The sequence below is a fragment of the Diabrotica undecimpunctata genome, chromosome 1, assembly GCF_040954645.1.
Source record: "Diabrotica undecimpunctata isolate CICGRU chromosome 1, icDiaUnde3, whole genome shotgun sequence".
Taxonomy (NCBI): Eukaryota; Metazoa; Arthropoda; class Insecta; order Coleoptera; family Chrysomelidae; genus Diabrotica; species Diabrotica undecimpunctata.
Window position 1 is genome coordinate 14,637,699 of NC_092803.1, and position 26,630 is coordinate 14,664,328.

Below are 26,630 nucleotides of genomic sequence, written 5' to 3' on the forward strand. Positions count from 1 at the left end.
TCTTGCCGGATATGCCACAATTGACGAAGTAAGTCTATAAACGTTAATCACATAAAAACCTTTTTTCAACCATAAACTTCGAGTTTTTATCGAAGTTAATCAATTTCTTTGGTTATAAAAAAACGTCTCTTGGCTTATTTCAGATGCCCCTGAAGATGATCTAGGGATCGAAAGTACTTGGGCAAGATTTAATTAAACTGTGCTCGATATATGCCTTTTATCTGATCAAAGTTTATTGTAGTTGTATTAGGATTAGGTATCACAAAAACTGTCTGAACGTTTTTATACTCAGTGTAGGGTGCCTGAAGACGACCAGGTCAACAAATTATAAAAATTTCAAAAGCGTTAAAAAATTTGAATTTCGCGCCCAACTTTTTATAAAAAATACGATGTTGTAGCTAATAAAAATTAACTGAAAAAAAAGTTGTTACGATGATTCGTAGATATCCTCAAAAAAGCGAAAGAGCACGTTTTAATCTTCTTTAAGGTTATGTTTGGGTCTAGGAGTCTGAAAATTTTTTTGGTTAGATACTTTTGAATATAGAACAATATGGTATTTTTATTTTTGAAATATCGCTGAGGTCATTTTTCACTATCTTAACCGTCTAGACCCATTACAACTATTTGAAGCACAAGGTGTTGTTGTCCAGTAGTATATTTTACATACAAAGAAATTACTTTCTTTTAAAATGAAATTTTAGTGTAGTCTTCTATATCAAATTTCCTCGAACACTACGCAAAGTACTTCGCAATTGTCGCATAAAACTCTCAAGCAAGTTCCCTTTCTCTAATGACGACTTTATCCCTGCGGAATTCCAAAACTCATTAGCGAAGCTGCAATTAACGCTTTGACTTCAGACTTTTATTCTGTGTGTAAAAGAAAGAGCCACTTATTGTAACGACTACTTCCATGTATACTTAATAGGGTGAAAGAAAAGCAAAGTGCTTTTTAACCAAAGGAAAATGTTTTTCTTTTTAACTACAGTGAGAATTTTAATTTAAATTATTAGACTTCAGTGTTTTCTTAACCCTGTAACAAAAACTATAGTAAAAACTAACTATAATCAGCTGCAGCTGTTATCTGCTGGAATTCATGAGCTCGCGATTTACAAGCAATTATGAAATAATTATAGAGCTGTTTAAAAGCTGCTGTTAATTTAAAATTTTTTATCCTAACTTAATTCATTGCACTTGTGTAGCTCACGGGGTAAATAGAATTGCAGAAGAAATAAGAAATCTGTTTTCGTTGGTAAATGATTTTATAGATTGTACTAAAGAAAGACTTCCCAGTGTACCTTTGCCTCCTAAACCAGTAATTACAAGGTGGAGAAGATGGCTCGAAGCAGTGGTTTTACTTTGAATACTGCACTGAAATAGAAATGTTAATGTTAGATTTTGATGATGATATTTCCAAAGCCATTCGAGAAGCAACAAAAATAATAATAAATAAAAATATATAAATTATAAATTAATAGTTACCACAATTACCTTATTAGAAAGATAATAACGTATGGTCCTAAGTTTTGGGAAAAATTTCACCTGGTCTGATCGAGAAGCAAAATGCATTTAACAAAGAAGGCCATGGAATTGAAATGTCATCAGTTATTGACATTTAATAAACAAAGCAGAATATTTTGGTTTGTGCTCTGCAAAATGTCTTATAAAATTGATATTCGTCGAGGTGTTTATAATATGGTTGGGCGAATGTCGAAACGAGATATTGTTAATATTTATCGAGATCAAAACATAAGCAAATCGACAATTTATCGCACAATCAGAGAATGTGAAGAAGGGATACCATGTGTTAATTTACGTAAAAGTGGCCGACCGCGGATTTTGAACCATATAAGAGAGGCAAGACTGATTGAAGCAGCTAAGAACAAAATTGGGGTCTCACAGCGAAAACTGGCCAGAAGATTTCATGTTGAAAAGACTACAGTATACAAGACCCTATCGAGTAACAATATTATCTACCCGAAAAGAAGGAAAGCTCTAAAATACACAGAGGATCAATTAAAGAGAATTCCGAGATGTTGCCGCGCGTTAAGGCGAGTGCATTTCGTCAACAAGTTGATCGTGATGGACGATGAAAAATAGTTTACTTTGTCCAACTCTGAGATGAAGGGTAACGATGGGTTTTACACAAACGATTACGAAAATGTACCTGATGAAATAAAATTCAAAAGTAAGAAAAAATTTGAGGACAAAATTTTGGTATGGTGTGCAATTTCTGAGGCTGCCTTTATCTCACAGCCCTATATTGGTGTTGTTCGAGGCGAAGCCTTAAACGCAAATATTTATATTCAAAGATGTCTCTCTAAATTGCTTCAGTTTGTGAACACACATCATGCAAATGATCAAATAGTCTTTTGGCCAGATCTTGCTTCATGTCATTACGCGAGGATCACAAGGGACTGGTACGAAACTAACAACATTACCTTTGTACCGAAAGCAGACAATCCCCCCAACCTACCTCAGGCTCGTCCAATTGAAGAGTTCTGGGCAATATTACGTTGGAAAGTCTATAATAACGGATGGGAAGCACAAAATCAGGAACAGTTAAGACGCCGCATATATACAAAAATTAGAGAAATTGACGCCGAGGTCGTCCAAAGGATGATGCAGCGTGTCAGGGTAATTATTAGGCAAATCGAAAATAATGGTCCCTTGTCTGTCATTTATACTATGAATTTTGATTTATACTAAGGATAGTTAAGTTAAATTGTTAAATAATTTAATAAAAATATAAGATTATTATGGTCAGAGTTATATGCTTTTGAAATTTTTCCCAGAACTTTAGGACCATACGTTAGGTAAATTTATATGAGTCAATAAAATTAGACAAACGTAGATAATTTAAAGACAAAAATTAAATCGATACATGGAAGTCATTATCATTTAATCTTCGCTTGTCCACTGCTGAACATAAATCTTCCTCATAATTTTCCATCTGTTTTGATCTTGTGCCTCTTGCATCCAATTCCTATAGCAACGTTTTAGAGCTTCAGTACAACGTGTTGGTCGACGACCTCTGCTTCGCTACCTTCTTGGTCTTCATTCTAGTATCCGCTTTTTCATGTATTATTCATTCTAGCCACGTGACCTGCCTAGTTCCACTTCAGTGTTGCATCAGCGATTCCTGATCTTCATCGTAGCTGGCGTTTTGGGATCTTGTCTCGCTATAAAACGACCAACATAGAACGCTCCATCGCCCTTTGAGCCACACGGATCTTTTTCACTGTTCTCCTTGTCATAGTCAACGTTTCGCCCCGTAAGTTAACACTGGCAAAACAAACTAATTAAAGGTTTTTCTTTTAAGACATATTAGTATATCGGACGATTTGAAAATGTAATTCAAGTTGACGAAGGCTGCCCAAAGTAGTCTTATACGACGGAGAAGCTCAACGGTTTGGTTATCTTTTCCTATGCGAATCTCATGAACTACGTATTTATAGACCATTTTCTGGTCTATATATCTTGTTCCTATGCATATATTTTCGCTAATTACAAGATTTGTCATCATCTGGGCTTAAAATATGTTTCTTCCTGAAGTACTCCATGTTGTATCAGGAATTTCTGAGTTTGACGATCACCCACTCTAACATTATATCCAGGCTTCCAACATTTTTTGTTGATTTATGGTGTCAATGGCCTTTTCATAATCCACAAAATATTAAAGCCAGTGGTTTATTATATTTAGTACATTTTTCTATAAGATTTTTTATTACCAATTGATGATCGTTTGTTCCATAGCCTTTTTTAAAATTTAATTAATTTTCTAATCGTTTCGTAACTATTTTTGTAAATAGTTTATAAATATGACAAAGTGTATGGAAAAGGAATAGAATCATCTTTGTTAATGATATAATGGTATAGTTTGCTATAAAAACTCTCTATAATGATCATAATCTGATCTCGATCTTCTGTTTTTGCTCTCCCTCGAGCCTCTGTCGATTTTCCCCTGTTCATTTCTTAATTTGTGTATGTTTTTTCTTCCAATGGACATATTCTATCTGAGTACTTTCAAGCTTTTGTTTTCTTCTATTACTATAGTTATTTTCATCGTATTGTATCGTCTGAGATCCTTTCTAGCCTCATTTTTAATTTTCTTATTCAAGATTCTTAGTTCATTTTTGTTCATGATCCTGATTTTATTTAGGTGTACTTTTTTCATCTAGAAGTTGTTTTGTGCTGTGGCTTAATTTTGTTTTTGTTTACAGCATGAGAACAGTATTTTTCTCAGCTTCAATGTTTTAATAATCTTATTGTTTTTTTTTCATTGATGCTAATATTGTCTAAGTCATCTGTAGCCAAATCAGTCTTAATGTTTTCTTCATCAAGTGATACATCTTCTGGGAATATCCATCTTCCACTCTTCTTTTTTATGATTATTTTTGTTCTTTCGACTTCAATGTTAAAAGTGGTTTTTGCTCTAATTAATATATGATCATTCTGTTTAAAATTTGTTCAAAACTGTTGCATCCTGAACTATATCTTTTCGATTTGATATTATGAAATCAATTCATGTCCACTTACGGTGGGATTTCTTTCTGAAGAATAAGTTTACTATCAAGAAATTCTCCTAATTTAAGAAGACAAGAAGCCTGTTACCTCTCTCCTCATTTCTGTTATCAAATCCAAAGTTTCCCATAGCAGATTTGCCGCATCTTGTTTAAATTTCAATTTTGCGTTGAAATCTCCAATTATTATATAGTGAGTTTTTGTAGTTTGTATAGCTGCTCTAATATCTTCACAAAATTGATCAACTTTCTCATCTGAATGGCTCGTAGTTGATGCATATGCCTGTATAATTTTAAGCTTGTATCTTGGATTTAATTGAATAATAAGTTAAATGATTCGGGTGCATACACTTTTTATTGTAATTATGTTTAGTGCCCATTTTTTATTGAATAAAAACCAACTGCTCTGAGACATGACTCTTTGTTCCCTCTGAACTGAAACATATTTTTAGATTTAAATATTATTTGGTCTTCTCCCCGACCCCTAACTTCACTTATACCGACTATATCCCATTTTATCTAATTAAGTTCTTCCTCCATTGATGCTTCTGTTGATAGATTTTGTACGTAATAGGCATATATGCATTTACCGTCTCTTATGGTGGTCTAATCTATTCTGGTGATTCTTAGCACCCTCTTTAGGTAATGCTACATACTTTCCATCCCAAAATGGAATTGTAAAATATTAGAACCGGTTTTCTTTTTTTTTTCCTTAACCACTTGATCAACTCTTCCTCTCAACATTGGTTCCTTGTTATCAAGCCTTAATAAACGCGTTTTATATGTAATAATAAATTACGTTAAAGAAGCTAAAATCGATATTTAACCTTATAAGCACCTAATATGTACCTATATGTGTATGAATAAAAATGAATCCTGTGGCTAATAGGCTATGTCTAAGGCCATCCCTTTCCTCTACAAAAAAAAGAAAATCAGAAAAAATCAGAAGGTAGTAAAATAGATCCTCATTCGATACAAAATTTCTAACAGAGAAATCAGATTTTGATTGACATGACAACTAGTTAGCGTTTTGTACATATTAACTTTTATAATAATTAATGACCTCATAGCATGTGGGATATCACTTACCCTTTTCCATTATTTTTTCATTGCTTTGAATAACAAATTTCTTCTAACATAATCCGTATAATCGGTCGCGTGATTCTCTCATATAAGTTGGTACATTTTCTGCTAAACCCTTCCTGCGGATTTGTGTACGCATCAAACGAAAGGGTCTAAATAAGGCATGTTTTCAGAAAATTATATGGAGAAATTCGAACAAGGCAGCATTTATCTGCAGTCTTACGATGAAACGTGCGTGTCACGTTAGCAAAAATTGGTTGGATGGTGTTTTACAAGAAGGTATCCATCGAAATTTTTCGTTAATTTCACTTTCATCAAATCAATCTTCAATATGTATAAACTAATATCAAAAGATGCATTCGTATAATGGTAGATCAACATCGTAATATCGATAACCATTTACTTATACCAAGGGTACAGCTGGTTCTTAAAAAAACTGATACGACTCTTAGTAAGATTTGATCATTTTGAATAGTGCATTTGATATGTCTGACATTATATTATATTTATTATGACAGGCAAATAATAAAATAAATAAACAAACAACAAACATTGATAACATATGTTAATTAATAAATTGTAATAAATATTAAGCCCTAAATTTTGATAATATTTTGAAATCCTGCATTTTATACAGAGTATAAATAAATGATAGTTTTTACATAAAATAGGGATGTTGCTATTATTTTTATTATTATTAAAGAATAATACAAACGACTTAACTCAACAATATATTAAACCAAGAATTGTAGCTAAATTAAAAGATAACTAGGCACTATCAAAGGCAGCAAAACATTTTAACATAAGCAGAACCACAGTTTTTCTATTAATAAAAAAAAGGGAGGGAACAAGAAACTTTCGAAAGAAAGCGAGAGTCTGGAAGACCAAAACTATACTAAATTTAGGTATGTAAAAATAAAATTTATATTTTGTAATATCTCCATCAGCATTGATAACAGCTTGTAGTCTTCGGTCCATCTGCGTGAAACGAACTATGAAATTGTCTTCTTCGGAGAGCTCTTCCCAAACCTGTTATATACCGTGCCACAGCTCTTTAGCATTTTGAGGTATAAAATTACGCCGATACAACCGTTTTATAATAACCTCCCACACATTCTCGATTGGGTTTAATTCTGGACTGTAGCTGGACCATGGTAGGGTTTCGATGTTGTTATTCTGGAGCCACTGGTTTATTATATTTGCAGTGTGAACAGGATAATTATCTTGTTGGAGGATAAAATTATTTTCTAGATACAACTGTTCTACACTGGGAAACATGATGTTTTCTAGAATATTTAGAAGTTTGCCCAACAAACCTGCCATCAATACGCCATACTATTTTCATTCCTTTAGATGAAATCCTTCTCCATACACCGGCGCTAAAATGACCAGCTGCTCGATATCTATCAACATATAGAGGAATTAGTCTATTATTATCTGGTCTATACACCCCAATTTTGTCCTTTTTAGAAGATTGAAAAATTTTCTAATCTAATTACCCTATCCGAAAAATCTTAATGTTGTAGCTGATGGTTTAAAGTAAATATAAGTCTTGATTGCTTCTGTTATGGTGGAAGCGCTTGTTGTTTTGCTGCTGTTCGGTACCTAAAACGTAATGCTTTAATTCTGCCCCAAGTTGTTGTCTTTCTTCCCGGAAACTGTGGCATAATTCTTGCAATTCTTACAGTAGATATTTTTGGTCTTCCAGAATCTTGCTTTCTTTCGAAAGTTTTTTGTTCTCTTCATCTTTTATTAATAATAAAAACTGTTGTTCTGCTATGTTAAAATGGTTTGCTACGGCAGATATTGACTAATCATCTTCTAATTTGGTTACAATTCTTGCTTTTAGTTCTTTGCTAGGATTTATAGCCATTTTTTAAGATTGAAAAGAATAAGTTATCTGATAAATTTTAAGATTTGACATTGACAGTGACATTATGTAAATAAGTATTTATCCTTCAGAATACACTGCTCAATGTTCTGCAAAATACGCTTTAAGAGTCGTATCAGTTTTTTTATTAACCAGCTGTACATGTATATATCTATATTATATATAAATTCTGCAGGTCTTAGTTTGAGTATTTCAAAATCCTCTAATTTATTTTATGTTTACTTTTGTTCGACCCTGTATAAAGTTTCTAAATTGTGAGAGTTCCACTTATATATTCGAACGTTACTTTATCATAAACATTAAAACTCAGAACAAAGAGATGATAATTGTTTATTTGTACATTTTAAGTTGAATGAAATTGATTCGCCTTAAATCGTTTCTTTAAATATCTAATAAGTTCCTATTTAACGCTTTAAGAATTGTGTTTTAATATCGAATGCGAAAATAACACTAATGATTTTAAAAAATACGTTTTGTTTAATGTATCTGATTGGATGGGAGGTGGGAGATAACAGAAAAAGTGATGGAGTTTAAATATCTAGGCATCACATTATCTAGTTACGGAAAGCTCGAAACTAAAGTGGAAGATGAAGTGAACAGAGCAAACAGAGCCGTAGGCTGCCTGAATTAAACAATATGGAGAAATAAAAATATCGGGAAAGAGACGAAAGGCAAAATTTACAAAACAGTCATCAGACCAATAATCACATACGCGGCAGAAACACGACCTGACACAGAGAGGACAAAAAAGATGTTAGAAATTGCAGAGATGAAAACACTTGATGGTAAGACACTATGGGACAGAGCTAGAAGTACAGATATACGACGTAGATGCAATTCGGAGAACATCAAGAACTGGGTAAGAAATATATGTGTAAAATGATACTATCATATAAGCCGAATGATAACAAATAGAATAATAAAGACGGCAAGAGACGGTTCCCCAATAGGAAGACGATCAGTAGGAAGACCACGAAAACGATGGAACTACAACTTACTGGAGGCACATTGAAAAACAGACAGAGTCATGTCTATATAAAAAGAAGAAGAAGAAGAAAAGGATGAGAGATGACACACGACGTAATTATTGTGGCAGAAAGCCGACTTGGAAAAATCAGATCGTTACTTCATACTAGACTTTTGTGCAAAGTGGTACATACAGTTTTTCTTCATCTCAGTACACCAGGTTCGTGTTATGTTAATTTTATATAAGGTTTTCTTTTTTTGTAACAATTTTTAGTGAAAAAAAAAACACTAAAGCTCTTTTATCTCTGTTTACAGAAGAAAAAATACTTAACATCTTTTTCTATTTTGACTAATATTCGTTCTGGTGGAACTTTGGCTTTATAAATTCGTCTAAATGGATGTACGTCTTTTTAAAATTTCTATAATATTGAAATTTTGACTTATTTTGGTTTTAGAAATTTTTGGATTTATGAATTCTTGGAACTAATGAATGCATAAACTTATGGATATGCATATATTTCACGTCACTTCTAGTTAAAATTTTGGATGCAGAAACAGGAAAGGCATTCCGGTTCTTTCTGACAAAGACAATAATGTACCATCCAGATAAGTACTCACATACTCATTTTTTTATTTTATTGAAAATCCTCAGCATCAACATAATAGAAGAAGTGTAGAAAATTCAAATCATATTTTTGTTTGTATTAACCTAATGTAACTATTTCAACACCATGTTAAATGATTTTGATTTCTTAAATTTTGTTTAGTTTTTTTAAGTCTGTGTAAAAATTGTAATAGTTTATGAGAAAATATGTAAGATGCTAGTTTCTAAAGAAGAATTTACCTAAATTAACTTTACTTATTACATTTTATCTCAATTTATAAGAGTAGGTCAGATAGTAATATTGAAGAATAAAAATATTCTTTTAAGGTATTAGTTTCTGTTTGGTTATGTTAAATTTGTCGTAAAATTCTTATTACTTCATTAAAACTTTGTTTTCTTCTTATCTTGTCTCTTTTTTCCTATTTTTTAGAAGATATAAAGAAAAAAATCGGTGGCGCTCTTTCCGAAATAAGATTGTCAATTATACTCCAGTCATCAGAGACGAAAATGCCACTGAACCTTTAAAAATCATACAAACAAGCTGAATTTTGCCGAGAATATTAATTTTGGGACCCCAAAACCGATGCAAGAAAGTTTACCACTTTTACCCCTGGGTTTCCCCCTAAAACTCACCTCGCAAGGAGGTTAAAACGTAAAAAAATGTTTATAGGCATTTTTTGTGTACAATAAACCGTTCTCTTAGAAACAACGCTTGAAGCGACCGTCGATTTTGCATTTCAGTTACGCGCGCGAAATCAATGTTCAATAAAATTTGTATCAGCTCGACGGTAAAAATTCGGTATCTTTTGATTTTAAGTGACCTATCGACAAACATGTGTGTGTGTGTGTGAGAGAGAGAGAGAGAGAGAGAGAGAGAGAGATGGCATTAGACAAAAAATCTTTTTGCCACAGAAAATTGTTATAAGGATGTTTAAATTTTTATTTTAGAATCGCTTATAAACTTGATTAGAATATTATATATAGATTTGTCAGAATAAGATAACAGATTGCTGATGTTAACTGGTAGGCTAATATTGGGATCAATTACACCTAAATATAGGCTTCGAGTCTGTTCCCTATGATTAGGACAATCGAAAAATAAGTGGTTCAAATCTCCGACAGATTTACCATCACAAGGACAGAAAGGAGTTTCATAGATTCCAATCCTATGCAGATGCTCTGGAAAGAGGCCATGGTTAAGTTTTAACCGGGTTATTAACGAAGAATGTACTTTATTATAGTTAAAATTAAAATGTGGAATATTTTTTGGTAAGCATGGATGAATAGAAAAGTAATGGTTTCTTGAAGTCTTCTAAACCTCTTTATATTTTGACATCCATCTTTCCCTGCCAATACTCCTGATAATAGAAAAAAGATCTTTAAAGTAGTAAAAATTTGTAATTTCGGATATCTCAGATGTATTTTTTGCCATACCATCCACTAATTCGTTTCCAATTATTACTCCATTGTGTCCTTTAACCCAGAGTAAAGTAACTGTTTTTTTTTGTGAATTTTAGATCATGTAATAATTTTTTGATATCAAGTATAATGGAGTTTTGAAAACTATCCAATAGATGGCTACGAATAGCTTGTAATACTGCATGAGGATCTGATACTATTACGATGTTCTCACAATAATAATTAGTGACACATCAAATTAGTTCGACAAACATCTAGATGCGTTTTTGGGGTCCCCAAATTCAGCTTGTTCGTATGATTTTTAGGGGTCAACTCTCTAACGACTGGACTAATATTTCTTTGTTCTGTTTATTTAGTATTTCTGGTTTAGCTGTAGTAGCGATTATCTTTTATACTTTTCTTTTCTTTCTCCCCAATTCTAGTTCAATTTGTGTAACAAAGGAAATATCCAAACAACCACGCCCAAATCTCCCCTGATTCTGAGCAACGAGGCCTAGTTCATTTTGTGTGCGTCAAACATCTTCAACGTTTGTGTTGTATATATATATATATATATATATATATATATATATATATATATATATATATATATATATATAAATATATAATAATAAATATATAAATATATATATATATATATATATATTTAGTTGTGAATGATTTCGATTTTATATTCATAGTTGTTGTACAACACCATCCATGTATGGTCAAAGCTCACGAATGGCATATTCCAGCTTTTATATTTCATTGACGTACGAGATTTGGTTCGATAGAACATAAATATAGATTTTATCTGTAGTCTGATTCGAACGCACGCATATAGGTTTTTGGCATGAATTTCACAAGATTACGAATAAAACTACACTATTTCACAATAAGGATATAAGGTTAAGAATAAATTTATATATTATGTATTATTCAAAAGTAAAGCTATTAGAGAAATAAAAGGAATACTTAATCAAAGATTAGGCGATTTAGATCGGTAAAGGCGGTCTGTAGAATGCGAAAATCTGTATGAGTTTAAGGGTTTATTATCGTATATATTAAAATATTCATGTACAAATGTTACTATTCCTTACGCAGTAATAACTGTTTGACAATTGTGTCATGCACCCTAAAATCATCTGTCGTTTGATTTTTAGAATTAACTGCAAACGCATATCTGGTAAACTGGTCTACATATAAGGGGATCTGTTCTTTTAACGAACTTTTGTCTCCAAATCCTGCTATTGCGTCTAAGGATATTATCTAGGAAGGTCTTTTTGGCAAAGCCAATTGTGGCAAAAGCATATTTTAGACCTTTTTTGTTTTCTTTTTAGAGCACATCTCGCATTTTTGAATTTTGAATTTGACGAAATGCCCCTGAAGATGCTCTAGGAGCGAAAATACTTGGGCAAGATTTAATTAATAAACTGTGCTCGATATCTGCCTTTTATTTGATTAAAGTTCATTTATTCGATCATTCAACCTTATAGCACTTTAAAAACAATTTGACACCTAAGCAAATTTACAATCCAGATGAAAGTGATTTATTTTGGCGCATGTTACCAGACCACACATTGGTGTCATCTCAAGAAAAGAACGCTCCTGGTCTAAAAATTATGAAAGAAAGAATCACCTTTATGTCTTGTGCAAATGCTTCAGGGACCCAAAAACTTCTTTTGCTTGTTGTGGGGACGGCTAACAAGCCTCGTGCATTCAAATCTGTTGATCTTCGCGTATGGTATCGAGGGCAAAAAAGGGCATGATTGACAAGAGATTTGTTCTCGGATTGGTTTAAAACTGAATTCGTCCCTAATGTTCATCATCTCGCACGTCTGAACCTCCCTCAGGAGGCAGTGTTGCTGCTGGACAACTGCCCTGGTCAACCATATGCTGATGAACTTCGTAGTGAAGATGGTAACATATTTGTCACGTTCTTAACACCCAACACGACATCTATGATTCAACCAATGGACCAGAATGTCATGAGAACACAAAAAAGATCCAGAAGTCCAGAAAAAGGTCCAGAATATTGTATATTTATTTGTATATTTTAATATTTTATTAATATACATAAAGCATTTTCAGTAATTTTCATTGTGTTTTTGCAGTTTTTCTTCTCCCAATAAAAAAGTCATAGGTAATCCGAACGATGCGATCATCCGAACAAACCGTTTCCTCGATTCCGTTCGGATTATCGCGACCCTACTGTATGTCCCATATATGCATCGGGATATATTTTAAAGGACTGCGAGTACCCGTCAGAACTGTATTTTATATAATGTTTTGGGCAAATGAAATGCCAATTAAAAGTGCCGCAGAATTAAATAAAAAAACAAATAAATCATAAATTTACTTTATCTAAAAAGGAAAAGACAGTTAAGATTTGATTTCACGTAAAGGGCGCTTGCGAATCCGCCTATACGTATTTCGGCCTAATAGGCCTCATCAGAACGGCTTTCGCAATCGCTCTGAACGTGAAATAAATCTTTTCTGTCTTATTATGTCTGAATTACTTACTTCTTACTTTATTTAATTTTTATTATTTCAATTTTAAAAATACAGAAAACATGGCATGACGCTTTACGCTAGCCTACAGTACCACCTACTATATCACTTTTTTATATCAATTTCGTCGAAGTATTTTGATTACGTGTCTCCTATTAACGACCAGATATTTAAAACACAAAGTATTTCATGGTAACATAATTATATTTAAAATGAACTCTAAAAATTCAAATTAAGCACGTTACTGATACGTGTATAATAAAGCCAAACGTTTCAAATACAACGTTGCTCTAATTATCTTATACGGGTAAATTTTTCGTAACTTTCTCGCATGATACACCCTCATTTACCCCGTAAAATAAAGTAGCTAGCCCGTTTATCCGTTTACTCACGCTGTTTCGTTCCAGGGAAAATGAAAAGGGCTCCTCCGGATGAAGAGTTCATAAGCGAATTTAAAAACTTTGTCTAATTAATTAGTCCTATTAATCTTGTCCCGAAATATTTAATTTTTTATCAAAAGGAAACTTCGGACGTTGATACAATTTGAAAAATGGAAAACACCGGCACGAAAATGTCATTAAGTTTGTTGGTTTTAATTACTTTGTTGTATTAATCCTGTTCGCCGGGAAGCAAACGGCCAGATTTTATTAGAGTAGCTTATAAAGATTACTTTTTGGTATAATCAGCCGTAAATATCTGTTTTTCGATAAAGATTCTTCTTTTTCTTTATTATTTTTCTCCCGAGTCCTTTAAAGTTATGTTTATCTCGGTGCAGAATGTTGATTGAAATGATATGATATTCAAAACTGAGATGTTTCTCTCTCGTGAGCTGAAAACTAACTCAAAAGTCTGGCTTTTATGAAGAGGGCATCTGGAACAATTGGTTGATTATAGAAGAGTCTGGGTGACTGCAAAAATGTATACGAGTTAGGAAAAAGTAAAAGAATAAAAGGAGATAAAAGAGACCAACAAGCAGATTCAGCTCTTCTTCTCATTTAATTCTCGAATGAGTCACACACTTAAAATACTTTTAAAAATAATACAAAGCAGAGTTGAAGAGCTTATTTTAAAAAATGTCAGATTTGTATTTAAGAAAAAAGTAATTAAGATACAACTTTAGGAAGAGGTCTAGTGTCTTACAAATTATATTGTCAATCTTTATACAGACGTACAAAAATCTTAAGGCTTTGAAAGTGTCAAAATTAAAATAACATGACACGGATTTAAGATGCTTTGGGAATAACATGGTATTAAATAGGATTAATATCGGGTAAATTTTAATTAGTACACTTACATATTGGATATTTAATGATTTTCTTTATTTGTTCTTAGTTTACAATAGGTAATGTTAGACAAGACAGCTTTTAAAAATTATTTAATCATCATTATTGTCACTTGAAATAGAATTTTCAACAGCATCACTTCAATCATATCAGTATCAGCTGATAAAATTTTCTGCCAAAATGACATGGCAGGATGCTGTTCGAAAATATCTAGCTTACTTAGAAGTAATTTAACGTCTTTCAATTTCTCTTTCTTAATTAAATGGCCTAAGGTCTCTCTGTTTGGATTAAGAGATGACCATTTCTTCCCTCTTTTTAACAGTGTATGACAACATCTGGAAAGATCCGAGTAGCTGGACTTGCAACCCACTCTCCTAGCTGTTATCTCTATGGATTTCATTGATGTTATATTGAAGTCCATTTTGGATTTTATGTGCTTCCTAACCGATATTTTCCAGTCATAAGTAAACCAGTCCTCGCCGAGAACAAACACATCTCCAAACTTTTCAAATAAAATGTGGTAATCAGTTGGAGCAAAGCTTCTTTAGTTTTCCGTAATGTTTTTTCGACTTTTCCGAAAACACGATCTACTGGCAAATAACTGTACCCTCGTACAGAAAAAGTAATATTAATTGTTGTCATAAATTTGAGCCACTCTACTGAGCATTGATAGAATTATGTAGTTTTTGTTTTGAGCACTGCATCAATCACAAAAAGGATAAATTTTCTTTATGGCTGGATTTGAGGCACAAAAAGCAATTAAGTGGTGATACAAAGCACTACAAATCTGTGAACTACCCTTCATACCATCATTTTCGCCCAATGTATAAAATGATACATCAGTTTTATCCTGTTTAGATTTTAAACCATAATGGCGTACATTACCCAGACAGTACTGTCATAGCTGACGGGAATAAAATGCATCACATAAGGCAGTACGAGGCAAAGGTTGATTTTGTATCATATCAATTACAAAACACGCTGTATCATTAGATATAACAGGATCATTCATTAATTCATAAATCCTTTTTGCACGCCTTTTATGCACCAAAAGTTCAGCTACTAAAATCTTTCGTAGTTCGTCATTCTTTTCGCACTTGAGACGTTGATTACGTTCTTCACAATAACTACATATCTGTGCGGGGTGTACCAAATCCAAGATTTAATTTCGTGGTAAATATTTTGTACTATAAGTGATATTTACAAGACTGGGCTTCTGAGTTTTCCTTATTTACCTCCAGAAATAACTTCCACATTCCTCTTATAGAAAGTTATGAAGATAAATATTTCCGGTTAGATGTCTGAAACAAAGAGAAAATAAACGTTAATTACTGTAATATACTTATGAAAAGACAGTAATCAGAAATTATTTAACCTATATAGATGTATTAATTGGTTGGGCTGCAAAACTTTTAATAATGATGACAGTAAAAACTTACTTTCTCTCGTGCATTATGTTTTGAACTGCACTTGAAACTCAATATATGTTGACGAATCAATTCCTTTATATTGTTAGTACGAATATTAGTGTATTTGTCTCCTCTTCTTTCTTGTCTGGAAGAACCATTTCGCAAGTAATACGTAGCCAGGCAGAAACTGGCAGAGCACACATTTATATTTCTACCATCCTTTTTCTGAACAAAGTAGGATATTAAAAATTCTCTGTTTCTTTCACTTAATGTTCCCCTAACACGTTTTGTTTTTTGTAGTTGTATGACACTGGTAATAAATGAGTCGGATTGTTCTACTTTACTTTCATGACCGTAGAAGATTTAATGAAAACGGTTACAAATCAAATTAGCTTGACAACGTCTACCATTATGTCTACAAGCTATCCGTGGTGACGAGCCATTACTTGCGTATTTATGTCTTTTATCTATATTTTTCGCCCACTTTTATCTATATTTTTTGCAGGTTTTCGTTATCTTTTTCTCGCAGTACGACCCGTGTGAGACACTACCTCTTCTTCAAAACTAGACATTATATCGTTATTCATACAAATAAACATAAAAAACAATGCGTTTGTAACACAGATGCTTGACCCTTACTGTACGCATCAACTAAACGCAAACGAGTAAACAGCCATGATGAGCCGCGCGACTTCTATCGCTCATAGATTGGCCAGGCAGATTTAAGACTCTTTGAAAATAAAATCAGTCAGGAAATAAGACGTTTTGAAAATAAATACAATTTTCAAATGCATTTTTAAATGGTAAATAAGCTATTTTGGTACATAAAACGTTATTCTAGACCTGAAGAAAGCTATAATGTTTTCAATAAAATAAAAACCTTAAAAGAATTGAAATTTTGGATTTAAGACACTTTGGAAATAAGCTTTTCAATTAGTAAAACTCTTGAACATGAAATTAGTAACACACAATTTGGATTTAGAAATGGTATGGCCACAAGAAATGTTTTGTTCGTCTTGACTGTGCTGACCCATATATGCATGGACGTAAATCAGTTTCACTTATTTCTGTTTTGCAGACTTTGAAAATGCGTTTGATAGGGTTCAACATAAAAAGATTGTTGATATATTAAAAAGCCAAATATTGACAGTCATAATATAAAAATTATCTTATCTGTATTGGCAATAATCTGCCAAGGTAAGAGTTAAGAAGCAGAACACCCGAGATATCAAAATATAGAGATTAGTCCGCCAGGGTTGCGTGCTGTTTCCTCTACTTTCAATATCTACAATGAAGCCGGATCTAAATTTTAAATACTCCAGGCGGAATCTGCCGAAAAGCAGACCATAATGGACATTTTCCATAGGAGTCTGTTTTTTTGCTGAAATCACTTCAAGATGTACCTTGTATATAATCACGATATGCGCCAGTCGCAAACCTTGTGCTTAATTTTGTTTTATTTAACAAAATCTGAAAAAAATCGAAAATTTTTGCTTTTTGCGCCCATATTATTAATTTTTGCCTATAACTCGAAAGATATTGCTCCTACAAAAATTATAGATGGTAAAATATTTATTTTTCAACTTTTCATAACATTTAACAAGCTAGAAATTAAAAATTTAATGTTTATTGTTTAAAATATAACTGCGAAAAATGGAGATTTTTCTTTAAATTTTTTCGACTATTTAAATATAACTTATAACAATAAACAGGACTATTTTCAATAGCAGGGAACAGTGCCTAGCGTACGCGGATGATGTGGTGATACTAGCGAGAACAAAAAAACATTTAGAAAAAGTGTTCCAGAAATTTGAAGAAGAAGCTACGGATTAACAATAAACCAAATAAAAACGCAATATATGGAGATGAGAGGAGGCATAACAAATAATAACAAATATATCAAAATGAAAGGAGCAGAGACTGTCTATAGTTTTGAAAAAGTGTCAGAATTTGAATACTTAGGAGTAACCATAAAGAACACGGGAAAAGAAGAAAAAGAGATAGACAAAAGATTAATGAAGGGAAGCAGTGCGATAGGGTCACTAAATTCATTACTGAAAGCAAAAAATGTGTCAAGAACAGCTAAACTGCGAGTCTACGACACAGTAATTAGACCCACAGTGATGTATGCCAGTGAAACGTGGATTATGAACCAGCAGGAAGAAAAGAAAGTAGGGATATGGGAAAGAAATGTGCTCAGAAGAATCTTCGGAGGAATAAAGATGGCAGAGAATATTTGAAGAAGGCAAACAAATAAAGAAATAATGAGGATGTATGGAAATCCAGTAATTACCACAAAAATACGAGCCCAAAGAGCTAGATGGCTTAGTCACATACGAATACCAGAGCCAGATACATTCACTACATATACACTACACTATATGGTAGTGAAGTGACTAGTGAGTGTAGTAGTGTCTAGGGGCTCGGGAGACTGAGACCTCAGCGCGGTTCAACCCGGAAGACTGGTGAGTTTAATATTAATTTTTATAATAGTATTAATCTTAGCTCTAGGTTTAATATATATATATATATACATATATATATATATATATATATATATATATATATATATATATATATATATATATATATATATATATATATATATACTTAAATTTTTAAATTATATTCTACAATCATTTCTATGTACTAAAATAAACCCTATTACTAAACAAATCTCGTACAATATTTGATCAAAATTTCAGCAATCACTAAAAGGTTTATACTCTGACCCTTACCCAGACACCCTTTATCGAATCACATATAATTCAAGCACTAAAATGTCAACCGAAGCATCAGAGTAGACAGAAAAAGTAGAGTTGACCTTATGGGTACAGCGGGCAACAAACGAGGTTATTTGGCTGATAGAGGGCGCCGTTAATCTCGGGACACTATTTGTTATAGATAAGAAAATATTAGCCGGGATGCTTAGGGAGAAATCATTTAAACAAAGTGTTTAGTGGAAATATACAGATGATATTTATATGGGTTACAAAAATTATTATAGCAGTAGTAGAGGTAAATATACAGTGTGTCCGTAAAGTATGGAATAAATTTGATATTTCCCAAATGAAAAGCCTTTTTAAAAAAATCTAAAACACGTCGATTTTTAAATTTAATGTTCTACATTTTACAAGAAAATTTCATTATATAAAGTGATATACATTACAGTGATGACGTCATCGGCTCTTTGTTTAAATGTAACACCCTGTATTTTAGGACATTTTTAGATCGATAAAAATGAGCTGATTCCAAAAAAGTTTAATATTGACATACTCTAACGAATATAATTTGAAAGATATGCGCTTAGGAAATTAATTTTTATTGATTTATAATATTAATAAATTATAAATAAATTATAATATATAACTTGAAAGTAATCCAGTAATTAATACATGATTTAATCTTAAATGTTCGAATTGTTGCCCTTGTTGTATTTGACAGTAACCCAAAAGTTGTACAAATTCTTATAGAACCTTTTTTATGCTTTCTTGAGAAATATTGTTTATTTCATTACGAATTCTTGTTTTAAAGTCTCCAATATTTGCAGTTTCGTTTTATAAACAACATTCTTTAAATGACCCTACATAAAATAATCCAAAGGATTGAGGTCTGGCGACCTCGCTGGTCATTCAATATGTTCACGTTGAAACCATAAGCTCTTATCAAAACCTCCAAGATTAATTGTACTGGGGAATAAATTACCTAAAGTAGGTACGAGATACCCACTTAAAAACGGAAGGTATCCTGGCCCGTTTAAATTACCTTCGAAATAGTAGAGTCCAATGATTTTATTTCTCACAGTGCCAGCCCATACATTTACCTTTTGCGGGTATTGTGTATGATGCTTCCGCATTCAGTTGGAGTTTTCTTTTTCCCAGTATCTACAATTCTGACGGTTGACCTCGCCATTTAATTTGAATGTAGCCTCATCAGAAAAAATATTTTGAACCGAGAGAGGGTTTCGGTGGCTGTTATCCATCATTATTTCGCAAAATTGTATTCTTTTATCTGGATCATCCTCGTTTAATTCTTGTACAACTGTGCATTTTACTTACTTTACTTACTTTTACATACTTTATGTACCGTTGTTTTGCAAACATCGAGATCACTACTAACGTTACGAACATAAGTGTGCGCATCTTCTTCAAAAGCAAAACATCTAATGTAACATAATTTACAGAGGGATGACCTGATTTGCATGCATTTTTTCAACCGTACCAGTTTCTCGAAATTTCTTTTCAATCTTACTTACTGTTTTCTGCGTGATTGGTATTTCTGGATATTTATTATTAAATAAATTACACACTTCCATCTGAGTTCGCGATTTGTCTCCATACCCAATCATCATGAGTATTTCAATTCTTTGCTTTACACTCAAATTCATTTCTACTTAAAATTAATTCTAAGCAATAATACAGAACATTCACGAATTAATACAATTATTTTACTACCTAATTGTTATTGAACGTTACTAAAAATAATTACAGTTTACCAAAAACTAGAAGTAGGCTCCATTTTTGCAATTATAAATAATTTATTTTCCAAGCGCATATCTTTCAAATTATATCCATTAGACCCAAGTATTAAATTTTTTTAAAATCAGCTCATTTTTATCGATCTAAAAATATCCTAAAATACAGGGTGTTACATTTAAAAAAGGAGCCGATGACGTCATCACTGTAATGTGTATCACCTTGTATAATAAAATTTTATTGTAAAATGTAGAACATTAAATTTAAAAATCGACGTGTTTTAGATATTTTTAAAAAGGCTTTTCATTTAGGAAATATCGAATTTATTCCATACTTTACGGACACACTGTATAATCTATATATTATCGAGAAAACATGATAAATATTATTTTTACACAATAATTCCATTCCTGTATAAAAAAATATCTAATTTAAAACTCATATAAAAATAAGTTCATGTTAAACATTAAAGGAAATGTTAAACATTATGCTGGCAGCATAATTTACAGAGGTGTGTTGTGTTCGTATTGATAGGCTTCATCTAGGATAACCTGAAAACTTCAATCAGGACTGGTTCGGTAACCCAGAACAAGTCTTAAACAGTACTTTGTATAACGTTTAGTGTTTTAAAAATATGATTACTTGCAGTTAAGTAGCATATTGCATTATAATCCAGTTTACTTTAGATTAATGATTGGTATATTATAATACATATGCAGCAATTTTATAGTGTCTGCTCCTCAAGATCTGTTAAACAGGTGCCTAGACAAAAAAAAAACAAAGTCTATTTAGATGCAATAAAAACATGAATTTGTTCGTAACAATAAAACACTGAAAACTTTGTTTTTAAAACTTCCACAAAATTTATTTTAAATTATTATCACTACAGCTGTTTCGGCTGATTGCCTTTCTCAAGTGATCTGTTTTTGGCATGGGTTTACACTTTATAGTCTCTAATGAAATAGGTTGAGGAGGGGAGAACTGTTTGTCTCAAGCTGGTCATTCAGAATTATATCTGGGTTTTTTTAATTTGTTGATTTCCATAGATTCTAACAAAGATAGCTTAAGGCCTTTATTTTGAATGTGTAGAATTTTAAATTCGTCATTACAAGAATGATTATGATCTAGAAGGTGAAGTGCCGATTATGATCTAGAATGATTATGATCTAGAAGTTTATAATTCTGAATGACCAGCTTGAGACAAACAGTTCTCCCCTCCTCAACCTATTTCATTAGAGACTATAAAGTGTAAACCCATGCCAAAAACAGATCACTTGAGAAAGGTAATCAGCCGAAACAGCTGTAGTGATAAGAATTTAAAATAAATTTTGTGGAAGTTTTGAAAACAAAGTTTTCAGTGTTTTATTGTTACATAAAATGAATTTCCATCAAGTAACGGTCGAATCCATCAAGAATTTGTTCATTTAAATAAAATTACTGTTTGCTGATAAACAAAATATCTAGTTTTACCTATTCCTAGTTGATTTTAATCAAAAGTAAATAGACAAGCTCTCCAATTTACCTGAATTTTATTGTGAACCAACTCGTTTTATATTCACCGATAAATATAAACAAAACATCTAGTTCTACTTATTCCTAGTTGATTTTAATCAAAAATAAAACACAGTAACTTGTATTACAGCAGTCCAGTCCAGTTTTGTGAAAAAAAGTTACAAGAAAAGGTAAGTTTCGCATTGATTTTATATACATCTTATTACATGTACCATGTCATTTTGTGTAATTTAATAAAAATTATAAAAGTATTACCAAGCTTACTTAAAAATAAAACAAAACAAAAACGATAGACACTCCATTTTAAAAGTTGTCTAAATTCATTTCAACTTTAAACAACTTGAAATTTTGCTAAACTTGATTGAAAAACTTAAGATATCTTGAAGGATTTTCAATCTAAATGCAAATGGCTATGAAGTGATACCACTTAAGCAAACAATTCGACAACAGAGAACTTAGTCACCTCGGTAAAGAGATTAGAAAGGCCGTCTTGAGATACAACATCCGATAGATATCTTTTTTGTTTTAATTGAATTGTTTTAAAAGGAGTATATACACTGGCGGGCGCAGAATTTGTATTACTATGGAAATTTAGCCAGGAATATTGAATGGCAGACAGTTTGGACTGATTTGCGGCAAGCTTTATAGAGACAACCGAAAAAAATAAATCAAGACAACTTCGAGTTCAAGGTGAATCATTTTGAGAATTATATTAAATTATAAAGATAATGAAGCAGTAAATGAATGATAGCAGTAAAGCCGATATAAGTGATTTGGAGTCTACGAGAAAAAACCAAATATGATTCACATACGGGACAGAATGTACTTATTCGACTGGACAGTTTCTCGGGATAAGTATTTTATATAATGTTGTCAAACGAAATATGCATCTCTTTTTAATGCCTTCCATTATTCAGCCTTAAAAGTCCACTGCTAAACATAGGCCTATGTTTCGTATAATATATAGGCCCGTCTATCTTGCGTCACTCTCATTCAGTTTTTATTTTTTCTTTTTAAATCGTTAGCCAATCTTGTAGATAGTCGACCGACGCTTCTCTTGTCTTCCCTTGGTCTTCATTCAAATAAACTCTTTGTCCATCGCCCTTCCGTCATTCTAGCTATGTGTCCTGCCCATCTTCTAAAGGAAACTTGGTTCTACTCCTGAAATCTTCGTTTTTTATTTTATCTCGCGTTATTCCTAACATGGATCGCTCGCTTCTTCTCTGTGTGACTCTTAGTTTGGTAGCCGAGGTTTTTGTTGATGTAAGTCTTTTTACTCCGTATATCAAGACTGGGAGGAAGCATTGATCAAATACTTTTCTCTTCAGACATGTGGGTAGCTCACTTTTAGTTTCTCTCAGTTTTTCCTATGCTGCCCACCCAAGACTGATTCTTCTCTTCAGTTCATGGGTCTGATTATCCCTGCAAATTATAATTTCATGTCTTCATTGAATAGCGCGTAGATACTTCTTCGCAATCCCGGCAGAGGATAGATCTACTTCAGAAATAGCAAACCTGTCCTCGCAAGTTCATGGTTTTGCCCCTATATATCTTTCTCACCGAGGAACCATGTCACGTCCCATAAAATTCCCATCTAAACCTTCTTTCTCGACAAAAATATAAAGAAAACCAGATGCAAAAATCCGTGTAAGTTAAGGTGGACTCTATCGTGCTTAAAATTAAATGGTCGCAAGTCACGCGGTTGCTAACGATACTCTTGATACACTGGGTGAATTCCATTGAATATCAGTCTTGTTCCTGTACGCGGGGCTCTACAGGAATCGACCAACGGTATCCAGCTACTCGTGTAAATAAATATGAATACTTACTAACATGCACGGCAAGCACGGTGTTTAAATGCCAAAAACCCGACCACTGCAAACCAACCCTACGAAGAGTGCGTCAAAAAGATAATCCTCAACATTTCCACATATAATGCTCGGTCACTCTCTTCCGAAGAAAGATTTAATTTATTATAATTTATATTGTCTGTATTTAGTCTATTTAAAAATAATGTATTTATTTTTGCTGCATAAGCTTTGCACTTTCTGTCTCAAATAACCAATTACAATGTTGATATTAACATTTTGTTTTAAGAAATTTGGTTCTAAGTACCTTTATAATATGCAGATACCAAGATTTGAAGCAGATTTATTTTGATGTCCGAAGAGGGCACATGTTAAGTGAATTAAAGCATAATTCTGTGTTCATAACCCAGATTAGAGGTTAGTTTTTTATTTTTTGTTCCTCTTTGTTTGATATACCTCTTTTCCGGTGAAAATATGAAAAAATTGTACAAAAAAGGGTGTACATGTGTGAAATTATGAATATAATCGCAGTGTATGAAGACTGTATTACATAGGGCTGATTCAAAATAAATTAGGATAAGTAGTAAGGGGTTATACAGATAATAGCAAATCAAGTTTATAAAAAGTCTTACCAATCCTCTGCGGTACACTCGCGGTATTTACAGGCTTTCACTTGCGGTTGTTCTTCGTACAGGGAAGCTGTCTTTACCGGTTTTTTAACACGTGTCTCGCGGTACTAACACTGAGATCACAAGATAGAGCACATTTGCATCTGTATACGATTTAAAAGAAGATTCGCGGTATTTTTCGTGTAACTATAAGCGGGAGAGAGAGAATACGTCTGTTGCTAGCGATAGTCAACAGGCAAGAGAGGGTAAGTCTGTTGCTAACGATAGTCAACAGGCAATAGAGAGTACGTATGTCGCTAGCGATAGTCAATAGGCAAGAGAGAGGACGTCTGTTGCTAACGATAGTCAACAGGGAAGAGAGAGTCTTTTTCGTTTGCTATTTTCAACGGAGCTATTTCGTTTGCTATTTTCGTCTGTATTTCTAACGGAGAGGGGTTAAAGTTTGAGTAGGAAGGGTTGGAGTAGGGTAATGATTGTAAAATTGTGGTAGAATAATAGTAATTAATACAGCGAAAAATTAACATGATTTTTCGCATGTGAAAAATTGAACAAAAATTATAAACAGGTGTGTAGAAATAAATAGTAGACTTACTCACAATCTATTTTATTAACTTGGAACTACAGGTTTAAACCACTAAAATTATCTTTTCATCTTCAGGTCTCCCGGACAAGTTAAATTAACATGCTAAAAAATTACATAATATCATAACTAGAAGAGTTTTATCAGGTTTGTTTTAAACAGTACCAATATTAATAATGTATGGTTTAATGAAATATATAAATGGTACGTACATACTGATATAAAGCTTGTGGTTAAAAAAACGTCAAAATGTTAGATATGTATTTTGAAGGGACAGTCATGAAGTTCTTTCTTTTTGGTGATATATGACTGTGATATAATATGGCTGCTTATAATGGAAATATTTTGGATGTAGATGATATCCTATGTTGGTTTTCTCAACATAAGAAAAGTAAAGTGAAAATCCTTATTTTGGGTCATTAAGTCCTCGAGTCCTCCTTAAATCCGTAAAATGGTCACACACAAGACACTACACATAATTACCTTAATAGAATCATTACATTTAGGGCTTAGTGGCATTTAGGGGAGAGGATAAAATTTGTAAGACGGTGTAGTTTATATCAAACACGTATTCTAAAAATATTAAGATAAAACAGTGATCCAAAACTATCTATTATAATAAATAATTGTTTTCCAATCAGAAATATAGGGCACGCATAATGTCAACATGCGTGTCTAGTTTCAAAAAACTTTTAGTATACCTTAAGCTCAACCTTAAAGATTCAGCATTTTTCTATAAATATTATTTGGCCTAGTAGACGGGTCGATTTGTCCTTGACCGATATGCTATCTAATGGTAAACAGTCGAGCAATCGAGGTCATTTTTTTTATAATCGTGATAGTTTAGACAGATGGTACTTTGTAATTAAATAGACGTAATCTAGTTACACGAAGGCAATGATATCACCATGCGAATCAAAGTTAATAGCGTTATATCGTTAACTAAGTACTATATAAATCATTAACCGTAAGTTGTAAATACTGTGTTATCAATAAAGATGTCAGAAACGATTTATACTTACATTCTGACTCTCTGTATCATAAAAAAAGTATCGTAAGAAGATAAAATTCATTGTGCCATTAAGGGCCAATTGTTCGAACGCTAATCAAAACTTGATTGTAATCAAATATTTAATTAAAATCAAATACGTCACATTTTGGGGTGATGTTGACTGATTTATTTTATTTAATTTTATTATTTTGCGTTATAATTTAAAATAAACCATAATTAAACTCTTTCTCATGTTAATTTAATGTTTTTATTTACAAATCAATAATATTAATAAGCAATTTTTAATAATTTTGACAGCTGCTGTGATGTATTTGATTGTAATTAAATATTTGATTACAATCAAGTTTTGATTAGCGTTCGAACAATCGGTCCTTAAAGTAAGGTTAGATGAACAACTCTTTTTCTTTTTATAAATTCATGATGTGGTTATATACTTTGTAGGATTAATGGATCTAATAGTTAAATGAGGAAACACCTTGAGGTTATTGTGATCTAATCTACATTGGAGGAAATTTGGATTTATTCTAAATTGTACAGATTCAAAAATCAATACCAAATTTAACATCTATAGACTTTCTGTAATATTTTCCTCTATAAAAGAACCGTGTCTACAAAAGTGTTGCTTGTATTATTAATTAATATAAACAATACCAACAAAATGATAACACTAATAGATGCCGTTTGTTTCAGCCATTAAAGCCTCACTGCTAATCCAGAAATGGTACAGAAGATATATGGCTAGATTGGAAGTCAGACGAAGATACACTTGGACTATATTCCAAACGTTGGAATACGCTGGTGAACAAGATCAAGTTAAGGTAAGCATTGTTTCATTTATTCAATTCATTCATATAAGAAGTCGATTCCTACATAAAACAAATTACAGACCAAAGTTGGACTAGGCAGTTTTGAATAGATCAATGTTATTTTATTTTCTAATATGGGCTAG

At 32.3% G+C, this 26,630-nt stretch overlaps 1 protein-coding gene across 4 annotated transcripts in view; it reads left to right on the plus strand.

Annotated features, from left to right (window-relative positions):
* Positions 1-26,630, plus strand: part of rdgC (retinal degeneration C) — a 445,875-nt gene that overhangs the window by 240,306 nt on the left and 178,939 nt on the right. For 3 of the 4 annotated variants that reach the window (XM_072536987.1, XM_072536994.1, XM_072536978.1), the window contains one exon: positions 26,372-26,499. In XM_072536987.1, the coding sequence (XP_072393088.1) occupies positions 26,372-26,499 (128 nt within the window). Of the gene's footprint in view, positions 1-21,770; positions 21,823-26,371; positions 26,500-26,630 lie in introns of those variants that run through there. The other variant, XM_072537002.1, reaches the window with a different exon arrangement.